This window comes from Barbus barbus, assembly GCF_936440315.1.
Source record: "Barbus barbus genome assembly, chromosome: 15".
NCBI classification, from domain to species: Eukaryota; Metazoa; Chordata; class Actinopteri; order Cypriniformes; family Cyprinidae; genus Barbus; species Barbus barbus.
The window spans coordinates 12,328,678-12,343,491 of record NC_136743.1 but is presented as its reverse complement, the minus strand read 5'-3'; the positions used below and the strand labels follow the sequence as shown (position 1 = coordinate 12,343,491).

At 36.4% G+C, this 14,814-nt stretch overlaps 2 protein-coding genes across 3 annotated transcripts; one reads left to right on the top strand and one right to left on the bottom strand.

Moving 5' to 3' along the window:
* Nucleotides 1-590: 590 nt before the first annotated feature.
* Nucleotides 591-10,986, top strand: LOC306881819 (kelch-like protein 20). Its single transcript, XM_079436108.1, has 12 exons — nt 591-711; nt 1,776-2,142; nt 2,283-2,489; nt 3,687-3,845; nt 4,283-4,377; nt 6,076-6,191; nt 6,291-6,474; nt 6,626-6,769; nt 6,880-7,013; nt 9,054-9,262; nt 9,338-9,444; nt 9,817-10,986. Exons 2-12 carry the CDS (start codon nt 1,807-1,809, stop codon nt 9,899-9,901), a joined length of 1,776 nt encoding a protein of 591 aa, XP_079292234.1. The 5' UTR covers nt 591-711; nt 1,776-1,806; the 3' UTR covers nt 9,902-10,986.
* An 8-nt stretch (nt 10,987-10,994) lies between these two features.
* LOC306881818 (centromere protein L-like) lies at nt 10,995-14,812 on the bottom strand. Of its 2 annotated transcripts, XM_079436107.1 has the most exons (6): nt 14,702-14,735; nt 13,994-14,150; nt 13,670-13,921; nt 12,338-12,889; nt 12,159-12,252; nt 11,146-11,360 (listed from the first exon to the last, which is right to left on the bottom strand). In XM_079436107.1, exons 1-5 carry the CDS (start codon nt 14,716-14,718, stop codon nt 12,178-12,180), a joined length of 1,053 nt encoding a protein of 350 aa, XP_079292233.1. In that variant the 5' UTR covers nt 14,719-14,735; the 3' UTR covers nt 11,146-11,360; nt 12,159-12,177. The 2 variants fall into 2 exon arrangements, with proteins under 2 accessions (XP_079292232.1, XP_079292233.1); XM_079436106.1 differs by having other exon boundaries at nt 10,995-12,252; nt 14,702-14,812.
* Nucleotides 14,813-14,814: the final 2 nt, after the last annotated feature.

Here is a 14,814-nt window from a genome sequence, read left to right as displayed (position 1 = left end):
TTGAGAGTGGAGAGAGTGTTGGTTATTCACTCCCCCCCCACCTACAATCCCTGCCGGACCTGAGACTCTAACCCACGACCTTCAGGTTACAAGTCCAACTCTCTATCCATTAGGCCACGACTGCCCCTTAAAGCTTACCCCTTATTAGGATAAAGTGTGAGCTGAAAAAAAATCCAACCAGAACAAAGTAAAATAAATAAATAAATAAATAACGTGTGAAAACTTGTTTGTTTATTTAATTATTAATAATTTTGGTGTTAATATTAATTTATTTTTCCAAGGCAACATTTCCATTTGTTTTTAATTAAAATTTATTTTCATTTGTAATTACGTTTATTTTACCTTCTTTTATTATTATTATTATTATTATTACTACATATTTTAATCGTTTCAGTTACTTTAATCATTATTGATAGCTACTTTTGTATTTGATGCTGGTTTGATCATATAGGTAAGTCATAATTAACTTTTTGCATTTCTGTCAGCGTAGTGCATAATAAGATCATAAACTGTAAAAAAAAAAAAAAAACAGAATAAGATGCAGGACTTTTATTTTAAAACGTGTATTTCCTGTGACTGTCAGGAAACTCATATAAAAAATAAAAAATAAAAGTGGACGGTGTCCCGTAAACCCAGCGGTTGTCTTGATATTATCTGGTCAAATCTCGACGACTTAAAATTCAAACTGGACCGATTTAATGGACAAATAAGGTGAGGGAATCACGCCTCTTCTGTCATAGTCTTTACAACGAGTAACGCCACCTTGAAAAACTGCTAAAACAGTACAAATCCGATACTTCGATCAAGCTAAGCTAGGGCTAATTGACACTCCGTTAACCAGTGAGTCTCGCTCATAGATAGACTTAAACCTTGACCTTATGTGTATTAAAACCATGCAGTTATTTTAATAGCTCTACCTAAAGGATATCGCTTCTGCTCGCGCGGTAGGAATACTCTGGGCCCTGTCAAATTGATTACAAACACCACAAGACCAATCTTCAATATGTTACCAACATCCATAATATTATTGAGCTGATATTTTCCTCACACTTAATTCACATTTCTGTTTTGCTGCATTGCCCAACATGTCACTCTTCAGAGCAAGGTTACTCCACATGATTCCAAGTTATATTATAACTAAACTACACTAAATAGGTCTTAAATAGAAAACACTGGAGCTAAATGTCAATATATAAGAAGTCTGCGTGTTTTATTTGTAAAAGAACTGCATGTCACATTCTGATAAGAGTCAGTGAATATTTGCTAGTCATGCTTTTTTCATGCTTGTTTGCATAGAGTTCAAACTGCTTGATCTATTATCATTTTTAAAGATGACTCAACATTTGGTGTAACGTTCAGATTGCTCATGCATGCACAAAAGAGGCGTTTGAAATCATGTTGGCATGTTTGGAATGCATTTTTAATCTTTTAATTTCTTCTTTCTAGTAGAGAAGTATTTAAAGAATACTAAAAATAGTTTCCATTTAGCATATACTTCCATCCAAATCGACGTCTCACAGTCAAGTCACCTTTATTTATATAGCATTTAATACAATGCCAAAAGCAGCTTCACAGCAATAAACGGGTAAAAAAACAGAATTAGTGTTGCAAACCTCTTCAATAATGAGACAAATGCAAAGTTTGCTGTAAAGCAGCTCTAAAAAGACAGTTGTGTTGTTATTCAGCTGAAGTAAGTTGATAATTCAGTTCAGTTCATTTACTGTAAAGGCCATCAATCATGAAAAAACTATGACCGTTTTTTATTTTTCCCTCAGGGGTACCAGTGCACGCCCAGATACCACAGGAATGGATATCACAAGTCGCTGCACCCTTGGTGACCCCAACAAGCTTCCAGAGGGCGTTCCTCAGCCTGCCAGGATGCCCTACATCTCAGACAAGCACCCTCGGCAGACCCTGGAGGTCATCAACCTGCTCCGCAAGCACCGAGAGCTGTGCGACGTGGTTTTGGTGGTGGGAGCCAAGAAGATTTATGCACACCGTGTGATCTTGTCTGCCTGCAGCCCCTACTTCAGAGCCATGTTCACTGGGGAACTGGCCGAGAGCCGACAGACGGAAGTCGTGATCCGGGATATTGATGAACGAGCCATGGAGCTGCTCATCGACTTTGCTTATACCTCACAGGTATGCAGTCCTATTGATGTATGCTCAATATTAAAGTTGCACTGAATGTTCAATTGAACTACTGTAAATTTTGATGCTTCATATTGAAGCTCAATATTAAACTTTAAACCAGCTGATGTAAGCTGTATGGTGGCCTGCAGGTGACTGTGGAGGAGGGAAATGTGCAGACTTTGCTGCCCGCTGCCTGCTTGTTGCAACTGGCAGAGATTCAGGAAGCCTGCTGTGAATTCCTGAAGCGGCAATTGGACCCCTCGAACTGCTTGGGCATCAGGGCCTTTGCCGACACTCACTCCTGCAGAGAGCTGCTGCGTATTGCTGATAAGTTCACCCAGCATAACTTTCAGGAGGTAATGGCTGACCTCCACACGCCCTCTATTGTGTTGACAATGAATGTACCATGACTTTGAACTTGAACCTTTTAGTTTCCATTTCTTACTTGTTTTTGCTTTCTTTGTGTAGCACAGGTCTAAATATATTGTCTTTACTTATCAAAAGTGATATTACAAATTAGGTAACACTTTTACAGGAAGTAATTTGTTAATAGATTAGGCAACATGAACAACAACATTTTTAAATTGCATTAAAACTGATTAAAAATGACAGTCAAGACAGTTATAAGGTTAGTAAAGATTTTTTATTTCAAATAAATGCTTTTCTTCTAAACGTTCTATTAAAGTCCTGAAAAAGTCTCTACAAAAGTATTAAGCAGCACTCTAGATTAGAATAAAATTGCATTTTAAAATCTATGAAAAAAGAAAAGTTATTTTAAATTGTAATTGTATTTCATATTACTGTTTTTACTGAATTTTTGACCAAATAAATACTGCCTTGGTGCTTCAAGAGATGTTTCAGAGACATTACAGAATGTTACTGACCCCAAATCTTTGAACAATAGTGTATGCTGAAATGAACATTTACCCAGATAATTTGCAGTTATTGTTCCTTGTTAGTTCATGATACCTAGTGCTTGAACTAATGTTAAAGAAACCTTATTGTACATTGATGTTGCATGATTTTGATTAAAAAAGAAAACTAAATTAATTTAGTAGTTCTAGTCTTAATTATTAAATTTAGTATTGTCACTTTCCTGGAAATCCTGGAAATTTCAGACTATATATATATATATATATATATATATATATATATATATATATATATATATATATATATAATGTGTCTAGTAGTGTTAAATGAAACATTACTTTGGTTAGAATTGACACTGGTTAGAAAGTGTGGGAACCCTATAGAAGCCTCAGATGCGACTTCCCTGTATATCATTTTAGCCGTACACTCAACTTTTCCATCAGCTAGTTTAGGGTTTCCCTGATGACCGTGCAACCCTGTTATTTTTGACTTGTGGGAAGAACCCCCACTGCTGGTATCAAATTAACACCCCCCTATTTCTTTATTTAGTTTAAAAGGGTCATATACATTACCATAGTTTTGACTCCGTTTTTACAAACAACTGTAATCTGTTTGGTGAAATGAAAAATTGATACTTGTCACAATAATATATATATTTTGTGATAATTTCTGCTTTTTAGGTGATGGAGAGTGAAGAGTTCATGCTGCTGCCAGCCAACCAGCTGATAGACATCATCTCCAGTGATGAGCTCAATGTTCGGAGTGAGGAACAGGTGTTTAACGCTGTAATGGCCTGGGTTAAATACAGCATCCAGGAGCGCAGGCCTCAGCTGCCACAGGTCAGATATAAGCTTATAAAACACTAAAGACACTGCTTATGGTAGATGCTCATAATATGTAATAAAACAAAATGCAATATATCAACGTTTAAAACAAGTGTTCTGTTTAATATTATTCTGGAAACGGTGATACATCATTTAATGAATAGAAAGTTCAAAATAACAGCATTTATTTGAAATTGAAATCCTTTATAACATTATACGTCTTTACTGTCACTTTTGATCAATTTATAGCATTTTTGCTGAATAAATTTAACAATTTCTACATTATATTTTTATAATATATCCTTTTACAAGCTTTTAAATGGTTGTGTATGTCAACAGGATTAAAAAAGGTTCTTTGTAAATTACATGCAAATTATGTTATTATTTAGACTTGCATCAAAGAGATGAATGAGATGAATAATTCATAATCATCTCTTTTATCATGGCAACAGGTTCTGCAACATGTGCGTCTTCCCCTTTTGAGCCCGAAGTTTCTGGTTGGGACGGTGGGTTCAGATCCTCTTATCAAGAGTGATGAGGAGTGTAGGTGCGTTGTTTACAGTCAAATGTATTTGTATTTATACAAATAAATGTATTTATTTTTCTATTTTTCATTTGTCTCTTGCCTTGAATATACCATAATAGCTGACAAAGTGCTCAGTAATAAACAAACAATACTGTATTTTGAGGAATTTGTGCTTTAATCATGTTATGTTAGTTATGTCATGTTAAAAATATTTAAAACCTTTTTGGAGACCCATGCAAAATCATATTTTATAGGTCACCTTGATCTTTCATCTTGCCTTGCTTAGCTTACAGCCATTTGTAATCAATCATTCTGTATCATTAAAATACGTGACCCTGGACCACAAAACCAGTCTTAAAGGCAGGGTAAGCAATTTCTGAAAGCCAATGTTGATATTTGAAATCACCAAAACAAACACGCCCCTACCCAAAAAGGGTCTCGCCCCTATTTTGATAGATCCGCCCCACATATACTTAGCCTACGCAACCCAGGCAATGATTAGTTCTGTGAAACATAAGCCGCTTTATCACCGAAATTACCTGGAACAATATGTCCCAGGAACCTGTTTTCCCCCAGACCTGTTGCTGTCTGCGTTTCCATCGCGGTCTAAACTACCGAGAAGATTAGGCAAATAGTTTGGTGACTTAACGTTAGGTCTGCGCACGTTTCTCAATACCAAGTACGCAAATTTCGGACTTGCATCCTTGGTAGTTCGGACTTCATGAGTTAGACTCAGGAGTGTGAACTCCCGCGGACGGAACAACGCAAGTTCGGTAATTCTGCAAACAGCAGCGTTCTTGATAACATCAGTCAGCTCGCCTTGGCTGCTGCAATCTTGCTCACTGTATTTACAGACCAAATATATCAAACGTTGCCTCTTTTCATTTTCATTTAAACATATTAGTAGAACAATAGAATAAAGACCAAAGATTACCTGTTAGATTTACCCAAAATGAATTATATCTTATGTTTATCCACTACAGAGCCATCAGAGCCACCGGCAAATATCAGAAGGACTAGCCGAGGTTATGCTCCTCTCTTCAGGATACATTTACATTTATGCATTTAGCAGATGCTTTTATCCAAAGCGACTTACATTGCATTCAAGTTACAGTTTTTACATTTTACCAGCTCTTGCTTTCCCTGGGAATCGAACCCATGACCTTGGCGTTGCTAGCGCCATGCTCTACTATTTGAGCTACAGGAAAGCACGGAGCACCCAGTGATCGCGTGGAACTCGCGTCTCCGAAATCGGCAAAGCACATTTTCAAATAGGCGCTGTTTTATAAATAAACCACAGATTTGAGTTTTAAACAACTACATTCTCGCCAGAAATACACGCGTCCAGTGTAGGCAGGCTTTAGCTGTTGCGTCGCGGCGTGTCCGGTGTAGACACGGTGTTACTAACCTATCGGGAAGAAACAAAGCAACTTCGGCGTCCGATCACAGGCCTTCCGCTCCTCGAGTTCTCTCCAGCGCTGGAAAGCTGATCTGATATTTACACGGGTCCTACTTCTTGCCTTATCATTCCGCAGACGTTTTCCTCTCTTGTTTTTTTTATCCACCAAGATATTTTGTAAATTTCCTTCTGTAAATATATAAATTTTATTATGTATATAATAGTAATATGCATATTAATATTTTATAATAGTAATATGCATTGCTAAAAACTTAATTTGGACAACTTTTTCTCAATATTTTGATTTTTTTGCACTATAGGGACTTGGTTGATGAAGCCAAGAACTACCTCCTGCTACCCCAAGAGCGCCCCCTAATGCAGGGACCTCGAACCCGGCCCAGAAAGCCAATCCGTTGTGGAGAAGTACTGTTTGCTGGTGTGTTTTAGCAGCTATAATCTTAGTTCTATTGGTTGGTTTTTGTATGCTTTCCAAGATTTTCCCATTGCACATCTGACTTCTGTTTGTGTGACTCAGTGGGAGGTTGGTGCAGTGGTGATGCTATCTCAAGCGTTGAGCGCTACGACCCTCAGACCAATGAGTGGAGAATGGTGGCGTCCATGAGCAAACGGCGCTGTGGAGTTGGTGTCAGTGTTCTGGATGATCTGTTGTATGCAGTTGGCGGACATGATGGCTCATCTTATCTCAATAGTGTGGAGAGGTGCTGCTTGATTAATACAAATGAATCAGTTGTGTTTATTATGCTTCTAGAATCTAATGAATGAATCCTCACAGGGTGAAATTAAATGCATGAAATTAATTATGGATGAAAAATGAAACTCAACATTTCCGCCCTCTGCTGGCTTTGTCAGGTATGATCCTAAGACTAACCAGTGGAGCAGTGACGTCGCCCCTACTAGCACCTGCAGGACCAGTGTGGGTGTTGCTGTATTAGGAGGGTATCTGTATGCCGTGGGAGGTCAGGATGGTGTTTCCTGTCTCAATATTGTAGAAAGGTTAGTATTAAGGTAATTACAGAATTATCATCTAAATGTCTAAATGGGCATGGCTTGAAGTTTCCTTTAGGAGGGGATTTAATTAGATATTTGCTTTTTTTTATTTTTAGGTATGATCCAAAAGAGAATAAGTGGACTCGTGTTGCCTCGATGAGTACCAGGCGGTTGGGTGTAGCTGTAGCTGTATTAGGAGGTTTTCTTTACGCAGTAGGTGGTTCAGATGGCACATCCCCACTAAACACAGGTAAATACTGGAAGATGTAGAGGCAGAACTCCGTAATATTGGAGTTAGTTCAAAGTGATCAGATATTGCTATGTTTGTAGTTAATATTTGATGTGTCTTCTATATTTCTAAGAATAAATGCAGCTGAGGAGTGTTTTGACAGTTTTAAGATTAAAGTATTGGATATTATTACTCAATAAAAGAACATTACTGTATTGGCGATAACTTTGAAATTGTCAGTTCGGTCAAATTAATTATTGTTCAAAGTTTCTGTAGTTGTAGTCGATACCAGCACCAAATTTAATTAATGTAGGAACATTTTGTGAAATTAGTCCGTACTACAGCAAAAAAGCTATTAAATTCACTTTCTTGTTAAGTTAAAGATGAGTATAAATTTCAAATGGAAACAATTTAAAAGAATTGTGTAGTAAATATTGCTTCATGATTTTCCAAGCAATTATAGGGGTCCTATTATGCTCTTTTACAAAGTCTTGATTTTGTTTTGGGGGTGTATTAGAACATGCTCTCATGGTTGGTGCATTATTTTTCACATAATTTACATTATTACAATACCGCTCTCCCCAACCTGGCACAAACGGCTCGATTAGTTCTGGGTTTGATGAAGCCCCGCCTTCCGAAAAACAAAATGTGTTGTGATTGGTTAGCTGTCCCAGTGCGTTGTGATTGGCGAACAGCTTAAGAAGGTGTTTCAGTACTGCCCCACCCCTTGCCAAAGCAGCAAGTTCGTCAATATTGCCATATTAATTTAGACCCCGAGAATATTGAGGATCGCGCAGAATCTTGGCACACACGGGATATTGCAAGACATATTTAAAGTGGTAACGTTATTGTTTTTTTTTTGGTTAAATCACATTTTAGATAGGATGTCAACAACCGCTTAAAAATAACTACCATGTACAGATAAGTGCAACGGTAATATGTATTGTTTATTCTTCTTTAATTCTAACATTATAACATGAATTGCACTGAAACTGTTATACAGTTGAATTTATTTATACCATAGTCCCACAGAGTGACACTTTGTGGCGGCATATATATGCAAATTCTTTATCTGCTAGCAGGAGGCGCTTGTAGAGCGGGAGAGATCGAGGTTTCCCCGGTAAGGCTGTACCAGACATTACATGCAAGATGAAATGAAAATGACATCCAAGATTTTGGACTTTGAGATTTGTAACTTTGTAGATCTTTTTATGTCCAAACATACACACTACACACTGACTAAAATTCAAAAAGTGAAAAAGCATAATAGGACCCCTTTAAAGAGTTTTATTATGCTAGGTGAGAAGTTTTCCCTGTTTTAGTCAGTGTTGCTTGAATAATATTAACATGATAATGAACAGATTCATAACTGACTGTATTTACATTTAAGATCTTGTCAAGACACCATTTTTGACCACAAAGTGCATATGAACACTCATGTGGAGCTGTATTTTTAATTTATTTCAAATTGATATTTAACATCCCTAATGCTTTATTCAAAATTGTTCAAAAGTTTTGAATCAATACTATTATATTTGAATAAATTGTATTGAGCAGGTATGCATGAAATTGATCAAAAGTGACAGTAAAATCAGTTGTTACAAAGGATTTCTATTTCAAATAAATGTTTTTCTTTTGAAATTTGTTCATTAAAGAATCCTGTAAAATGTATCTGTTTCCACATAAAAATATTAAAGAGTTTTCAACACAAGAATGATAAGAAATGTTTCTAGAGTCAGATCATATTAATTTCTAATGGATCATGTGACGCTAAAGACTTGCTGAAAATTCAGTTTTGCCATCACAGCAATAAATTACAAAAAATTTAAAATGAAAATAGTAATAATAATATTTCACAATGTTACTGTGTTTATTGCATTTTTAATTACATAATTTCAGCCTTGGTGAGCATAAGAGACTTCTGTTTTTTTTTTTTTTTTTTTTTTTTGAACATTTACAAAATCTTGCTGACTTCAAATGTTTGAATGTAGTGTTGATTGTTGTGTTTCAGATATTATAAAGCAAATGCAGAATGTTTATTAATAGTGATTTTGTTGGCAGTGGAGCGGTATAACCCTCAAGAGAACCGATGGCATACAGTGGCACCCATGGGTACTCGTCGGAAACACCTGGGCTGTGCCGTATACCAGGATATGATCTACTCTGTGGGTGGCAGAGACGATACCACGGAACTGAGCAGCGCAGAGCGATACAATCCCAGAACCAATCAGTGGTCACCTGTAGTCGCAATGACGTCCAGAAGAAGCGGGGTATGTGAATCTTTGAACTTGTTTCAACCTCTTAAAAAAAGAATGGTCCAGCAAATCAAATCTCTGTTGTTCTAGGTTGGTTTAGCAGTAGTAAATGGCCAGCTGATGGCAGTTGGAGGATTTGACGGTACCACATACCTAAAAACTATAGAAGTCTATGATCCTGATGCCAACACATGGAGGTATGTACACTACCAATTTTTTGTCTCATGGTTTCCAAAAAACCATTAAGCTGCACAATTGTTTTCAACACTGATAATAATAAGAAATGTTTCTTCTTATCAGCATATTAGAATGATTTCTGAAGGATCGTATGACATTGAAGACGGGAAAAATGGCTGTTGAAAATTTAGCTTTGCATTTTACATTTTAAAATGCATGCAAATAGAAAAGTTATTTTAAATTGTAATATTTCACAATATTGCTGTTTTTGCGATCAAATAAATGCAGCCATGGTGAAAAAATCGTATTACCCCAAGCTTTTGACTTGAATCATATTAAATTTCAAACCATAGGTGTTTTTCCTGTCACTGATTGTTTTTTTCCCCCCCAAGGCTCTATGGAGGAATGAACTACAGGAGGTTGGGAGGTGGTGTTGGTGTAATAAAAATGACTCACTGTGAATCTCACATATGGTAACACCTACAGTATCCATCTCTCAGATGCCTCACCATAGCTCGTGCCTCATAGAGACATTGTATATCATGCAAGAGGAAAAAAAACCTGAGTATTGTCTCCAGTTACTGAGATGGCAAAGGTACCATCTCCTGAAGCTGCTCTGAGACGACTCACCTGGTCATAGAGCATCACTCCATTTTGTTTTTACATTTGGTTTCTCTTTCATACTTGAGAATAGCCAAAGGCAATGTTTTGAAGAGAGAAACAGCAGCCGGAAAAGCGTCAGCCAGAGCGTTTGTTTTTCTGGAAGGAACTAGGCTTCTGCCGGTCTGTTTGACTACATTGAAGAATAACTACAGTAACCTGAAACGCACGTCGCTGGGGATTGGTGTGAATGATGCTCAATCTTAAGAGCAAATGTTTCCGTTCTAGTCTGAATTGGATGCACTGTGATATCTTTACCATTTCTTTAAGTTTAGGTTTTTATAATGAGTTGTACACTGAGCATTAACTGTTCCTCTGCATTTTACCAGATTAGTTTGTTTTTCTCTTTTTCTTTGGTGTACTGAAAACGCAGTCCCTCCTGAAACATTGCAATCTAATGAAGGCTGTAAAAGAAGAAAATAAGTTATTTTTGAAGCAGTAAAAAAACAGGTGTGACGTATTATCAATTTGTTTACTTTTATACAACTGAATGCATCAGTGAACCAGTCCATGCACTTTAATCCACTAAGAGTTTTTCTATTAAAGTTTGTATTTTTTTTTTATATTGTTGGATCTATTGTTTTATGCAAGTATGAGGACCTAAGGTAAAAATAGATTTTTCATAATCTCAAATTTTAGAACAAACGCGTTTGCAGTAGTAGCCTGCACGTATGCTCAGAAACTTAATGTAGAGCTCGTTACTGAATATGAGATGAATTGTTACAACTGCCCTTACTTTTTTTGGTTTTCTCACATGACGGTTATGTGTTCTAATCTTGGTGTTGAAATACGGTTACATAAAATATATCTTCCATGATCTTATTTAATTTTAAAGATGTACAACTGTCTATACAGTTCAAATATTTGAAAGTGGAAATAAAATATCCAAAGAAAAATAATCCAAATGTTTGCTGTCATTGAAGTTGTGTTTATTGGTGATCAACCTTTTCCATGAGTTATAGATCAGTGGTTCTCAACATTCTTTCCTCGGAGGCCCCCACTGTTCAAGACAATATTTTCTCTGGTAATTCTGCTGTAATGATGACAACGCAGCTGGTTTTCTAACATTTTTATTATAACGAAACTAGGAGCATCAATAGATACAATAAAAATACAGCGATTTGTGTAATTACCTCAATTTCAAGAACTCTGGTCTTCACATTTAACACGTTTGTATAGTCAGTTTTTACATTTCACTTACAAGCCCCCTGTTTGAGAACCACTGGTTTAGACTCCTTGAATTTAAATGTCCATTTTTCCTCATGAATTTGGAGATCTTTTAAAATATAAATAGAAAATTCAACTTAGATTTGTGCTTTGAGAGACAAACTCAATTCAAATACATTTTATGCACATCTTGGGTTCTTTTCTGATGTAAATGCTTAAATAAAGGGTGTTTTGAGTGCAAATTAAATAACTATTAAAAGTAATAAGCAACAACACAAACAGGCCATTAAAATCAATTACAAATAAGAAACCAATCAAATCCAAACTACCATTAGAACACAAACTTCTGCTACCTACAGGCTTTGTAAAGTGTTATACATTTAGATGGTTAAATTCTGACATTGTTGGCACTGCTAGCAAAACGTAATTAAATAATTTCAGAGGCCCTGAGTCAAAACATATCTAAACAACCAAAATTAAGCCCCTATTCTTTATGTAAAGATAACAAATATCCCTAAGTGATTTACACACGTTAAAAGGTTCAAAATGTTTGTATAAAATATAAACATATGTTACAATATACTAATAGACATATTAATGCCTATTTGTGTGAACTATTTATAAGAACCTATTCATATAGTAGTGATACATTTACACAGTTGATAACGCATTTATCACAAATAAACCTGATTATCACATTAATATAAGCCTAAGACTGATATGTTATTTGTCTTGATAAAACTCTAGCAAGTTAAAAAAGAAAACAGGCAGAATAAGTTCAATTTCAAAAGCTGGAAAACAAACATAGACATTTTACAGCACAAAAAAAAAACGAGACAAGCTTTAAAAGATATAAAAACTTTAGATGGCATAGAAAAAGATGTAAACCAAAATTGTATTTACAAACCTAAATTAGAAAGCAGATTTTAGGTTGGCATTTTCAAAAGAGCAGATTCTGTCAGCAGGGTAAGTAAGGTGGTGATGTAGTCACTGTTTCCAATCTGAGAGAGAGAAAAATCAAAATGTCACAAATACGAATGCAACCCGCGCTGTATATACAATGAATAGATGCCTTCATTTTTTTACCTTGATTTTCCCATCAAGATGTGCTGATCCCAGAGCAGTAGATACTTTTACGAGTGTACCAGCAGACAGGTAGATCTTAAAGTGTCTAAAAAAATGAGTCTCCAGCCCGTTGATGAAAGACTGGACCTCTTTAATATCAATCTTGTCGTCTGCACTCTCCTGTGGGTGAATGCTGTTCCAGAGCTCCCATGCATCCTGTGGGTTAACTGTATACGAGACATCCAGCGGTGGCTGTGTCGGAAGGCTCCAGGCCAGTTTCAGATACCTGATATTGCAGGTGGGATGGCAACCAGTCCACAGAGCAGCCAGCCAGTTGAGAGTGGTGGAGTTTAAAGCCAAAGAACCAAAGTTGCAATCAAAAGCCCTCTCGAACCAGGATTTAACCAAGGTTGTAAGAGACTCCGGTCCGCTTGTGCAAAACAGAGGTAAGCTGACAAAATCAGGAGGCAGCGACCTCAGGTATTCCAGATCACCATTGACGCACGTGAGCCAACTGCGCCAGACAACTTTCGGTGCATCTGCAGCTGCAGCAAATACCGGTTTGGACTGGATCTGACGGAGTAAGAGAAAAATTAACATTAATTTGGCGTATTTATATGCTTCCATTCAAAAGTTTGATCGGTGAGACTTTTTGAAAGAGGTCTTCTATGAAGATATCGCTTATGCTTGCCAAGGCTGCATTTATGATACAAAATACAGTAAATATTGTGAAATATTATTTAAAATGTAATTTAATCCTGCGATGACAAAGCTGAATTTTCAGCAGCCATTACTCCAGTTATTATAAATGTTAAAAACAGTTGTGCTGCCTAATAGTATTGTAGAAACTGCTATTTTTTCAGGATTCTTTGATGAATTGAACGTTTGTGTAGCAACGTCACGTAATCTTTCATAAATTATTCTAATATTCTGATTTGGTGCTCAAGAAACAGTTCTTATTATTATCAATGTTAATGATATAGCAATGTCAATGTATCTATTGTGACATCAATTTAATGCATTATACTGATTTAAAAAACAACAAAAAAAAAAACATTTTTGAACCCAAGCTTTTCACATGACCCTTTAGAAAGGATTCGAAAATGCTGATTTGGTCCCAAAGAATTATGATGGTTGAAAACTAGTTTGCTGCTTAATATTTTTATTTTTGTGAAAACCATGATGCATCTTTTCAGGATTCATTGATGATTAGGAAGAAAAGCATTTTTTAAATATCTTAATATGTTACATTATAAATTTGTTACTTTTGATCAATTTAATGCATCCTTGATGAATAAAATCATTTATTTCTTAAAACAAATATGAATTAATTACCAGCCTGTTCAGGCTTACCTGAATGAAAACAGTCTCAGCATCATCATCGGTCTCAGCCAGTCCAAGAACTGAAGTAATTGTGACCTTAAATCCCACTTCTAACCCAACTTCAACTGCAACTCCTTTCTGTTTCTCTGCTACGATGAAGGCTGCGAGATGTTTGGAATATGATTTCAGCTGTGTATGTCTGAAGTGATGCAAAGGGGTGACGTAGGACAGCTTCCACTCATTTTTCACCAGAAGAGCGATATGCTCGGGGTCAACCTTGTTCTGTAGAAAAAAACAGACATTTGACACTCAATCCACTTTATATCATATTGAGATATTGAATGAGTCTCTCACAGTGATGAGCTGTGATTTGGCAGCCTCTCTACTGGTTGGGATCTTCAAGACTGTTAAATGTCCTGGTGTTTGCCAGAAATATGAGGGTGCTTCCACACAGCTCCGACCATAACTTTTGCTTCTACGAGTAACAGGTCTGCTGGGAGTGTTGACGGCACTGCATGGGTAATACAAGCAACAGATATAGGCCCGGTTTCACAGACAAGACTTAGACTAAACCAGGATTAGGCCATAGTTCAATTAGGACATTTAAGTATTTTTTTATAAACTTGCTTAAAACATTACTGGGGTGCATGTTGAGACAAAACAAAAGCACTGATATATTGTAAGATCAGTCAGTGCAAGTTTCTTTCAGTTTAAAAAGCTCAGACTTACATTTTCGTCTAAGCCTTGTCTGTGAAACCGGGGGATTGCTATTAATAACGACTCTACTACTAATGAACAGCAACTTCTGTTTTAATGACAAAAATACGTCGTAAGTGTACGCTTACAATACACTCAATTTTTTATTTAATTAAACAACTTGATCAGAAAAAGGACAACAGTTCAGACAACCGCTAAGTTACTATTAGCATTTCGCTAAACCACTAACTTACATGATCCATTTTCGATGTATTAAGTGAGACGCGCATACGTGTTGTGTTTCAAATAAACATTCTGCGCGACAAAACGTTTTAAAATACGTTTAAAATCTTAAATCTGTCATACCTGCCTCTCCCCTCCATGATGAACAAAAACACACCGAGTCAAAAAAAAAAAAAAAAAATTCAGGAAGAGGATTTGAACATCCCGCTTTCCCGTCGTGCACCGGGGCGGGACAG

Coding starts and splice junctions, on each gene's coding strand:
- LOC306881819 (XM_079436108.1), top strand. CDS start 1,807: ATGGATATCACAAGTCGCTGCACCCTTGGTGACCCCAACAAGCTTCCA. Junction 2,490..3,686: donor CCCAGCATAACTTTCAGGAG/GTAATGGCTGAC, acceptor TCTGCTTTTTAG/GTGATGGAGAGTGAAGAGTT. Junction 9,263..9,337: donor TGACGTCCAGAAGAAGCGGG/GTATGTGAATCT, acceptor CTGTTGTTCTAG/GTTGGTTTAGCAGTAGTAAA.
- LOC306881818 (XM_079436106.1), bottom strand. Junction 13,922..13,993: donor CCAAATCACAGCTCATCACT/GTGAGAGACTCA, acceptor TTTTTTCTACAG/AACAAGGTTGACCCCGAGCA. Junction 12,890..13,669: donor CTGAGACTGTTTTCATTCAG/GTAAGCCTGAAC, acceptor TTACTCCGTCAG/ATCCAGTCCAAACCGGTATT.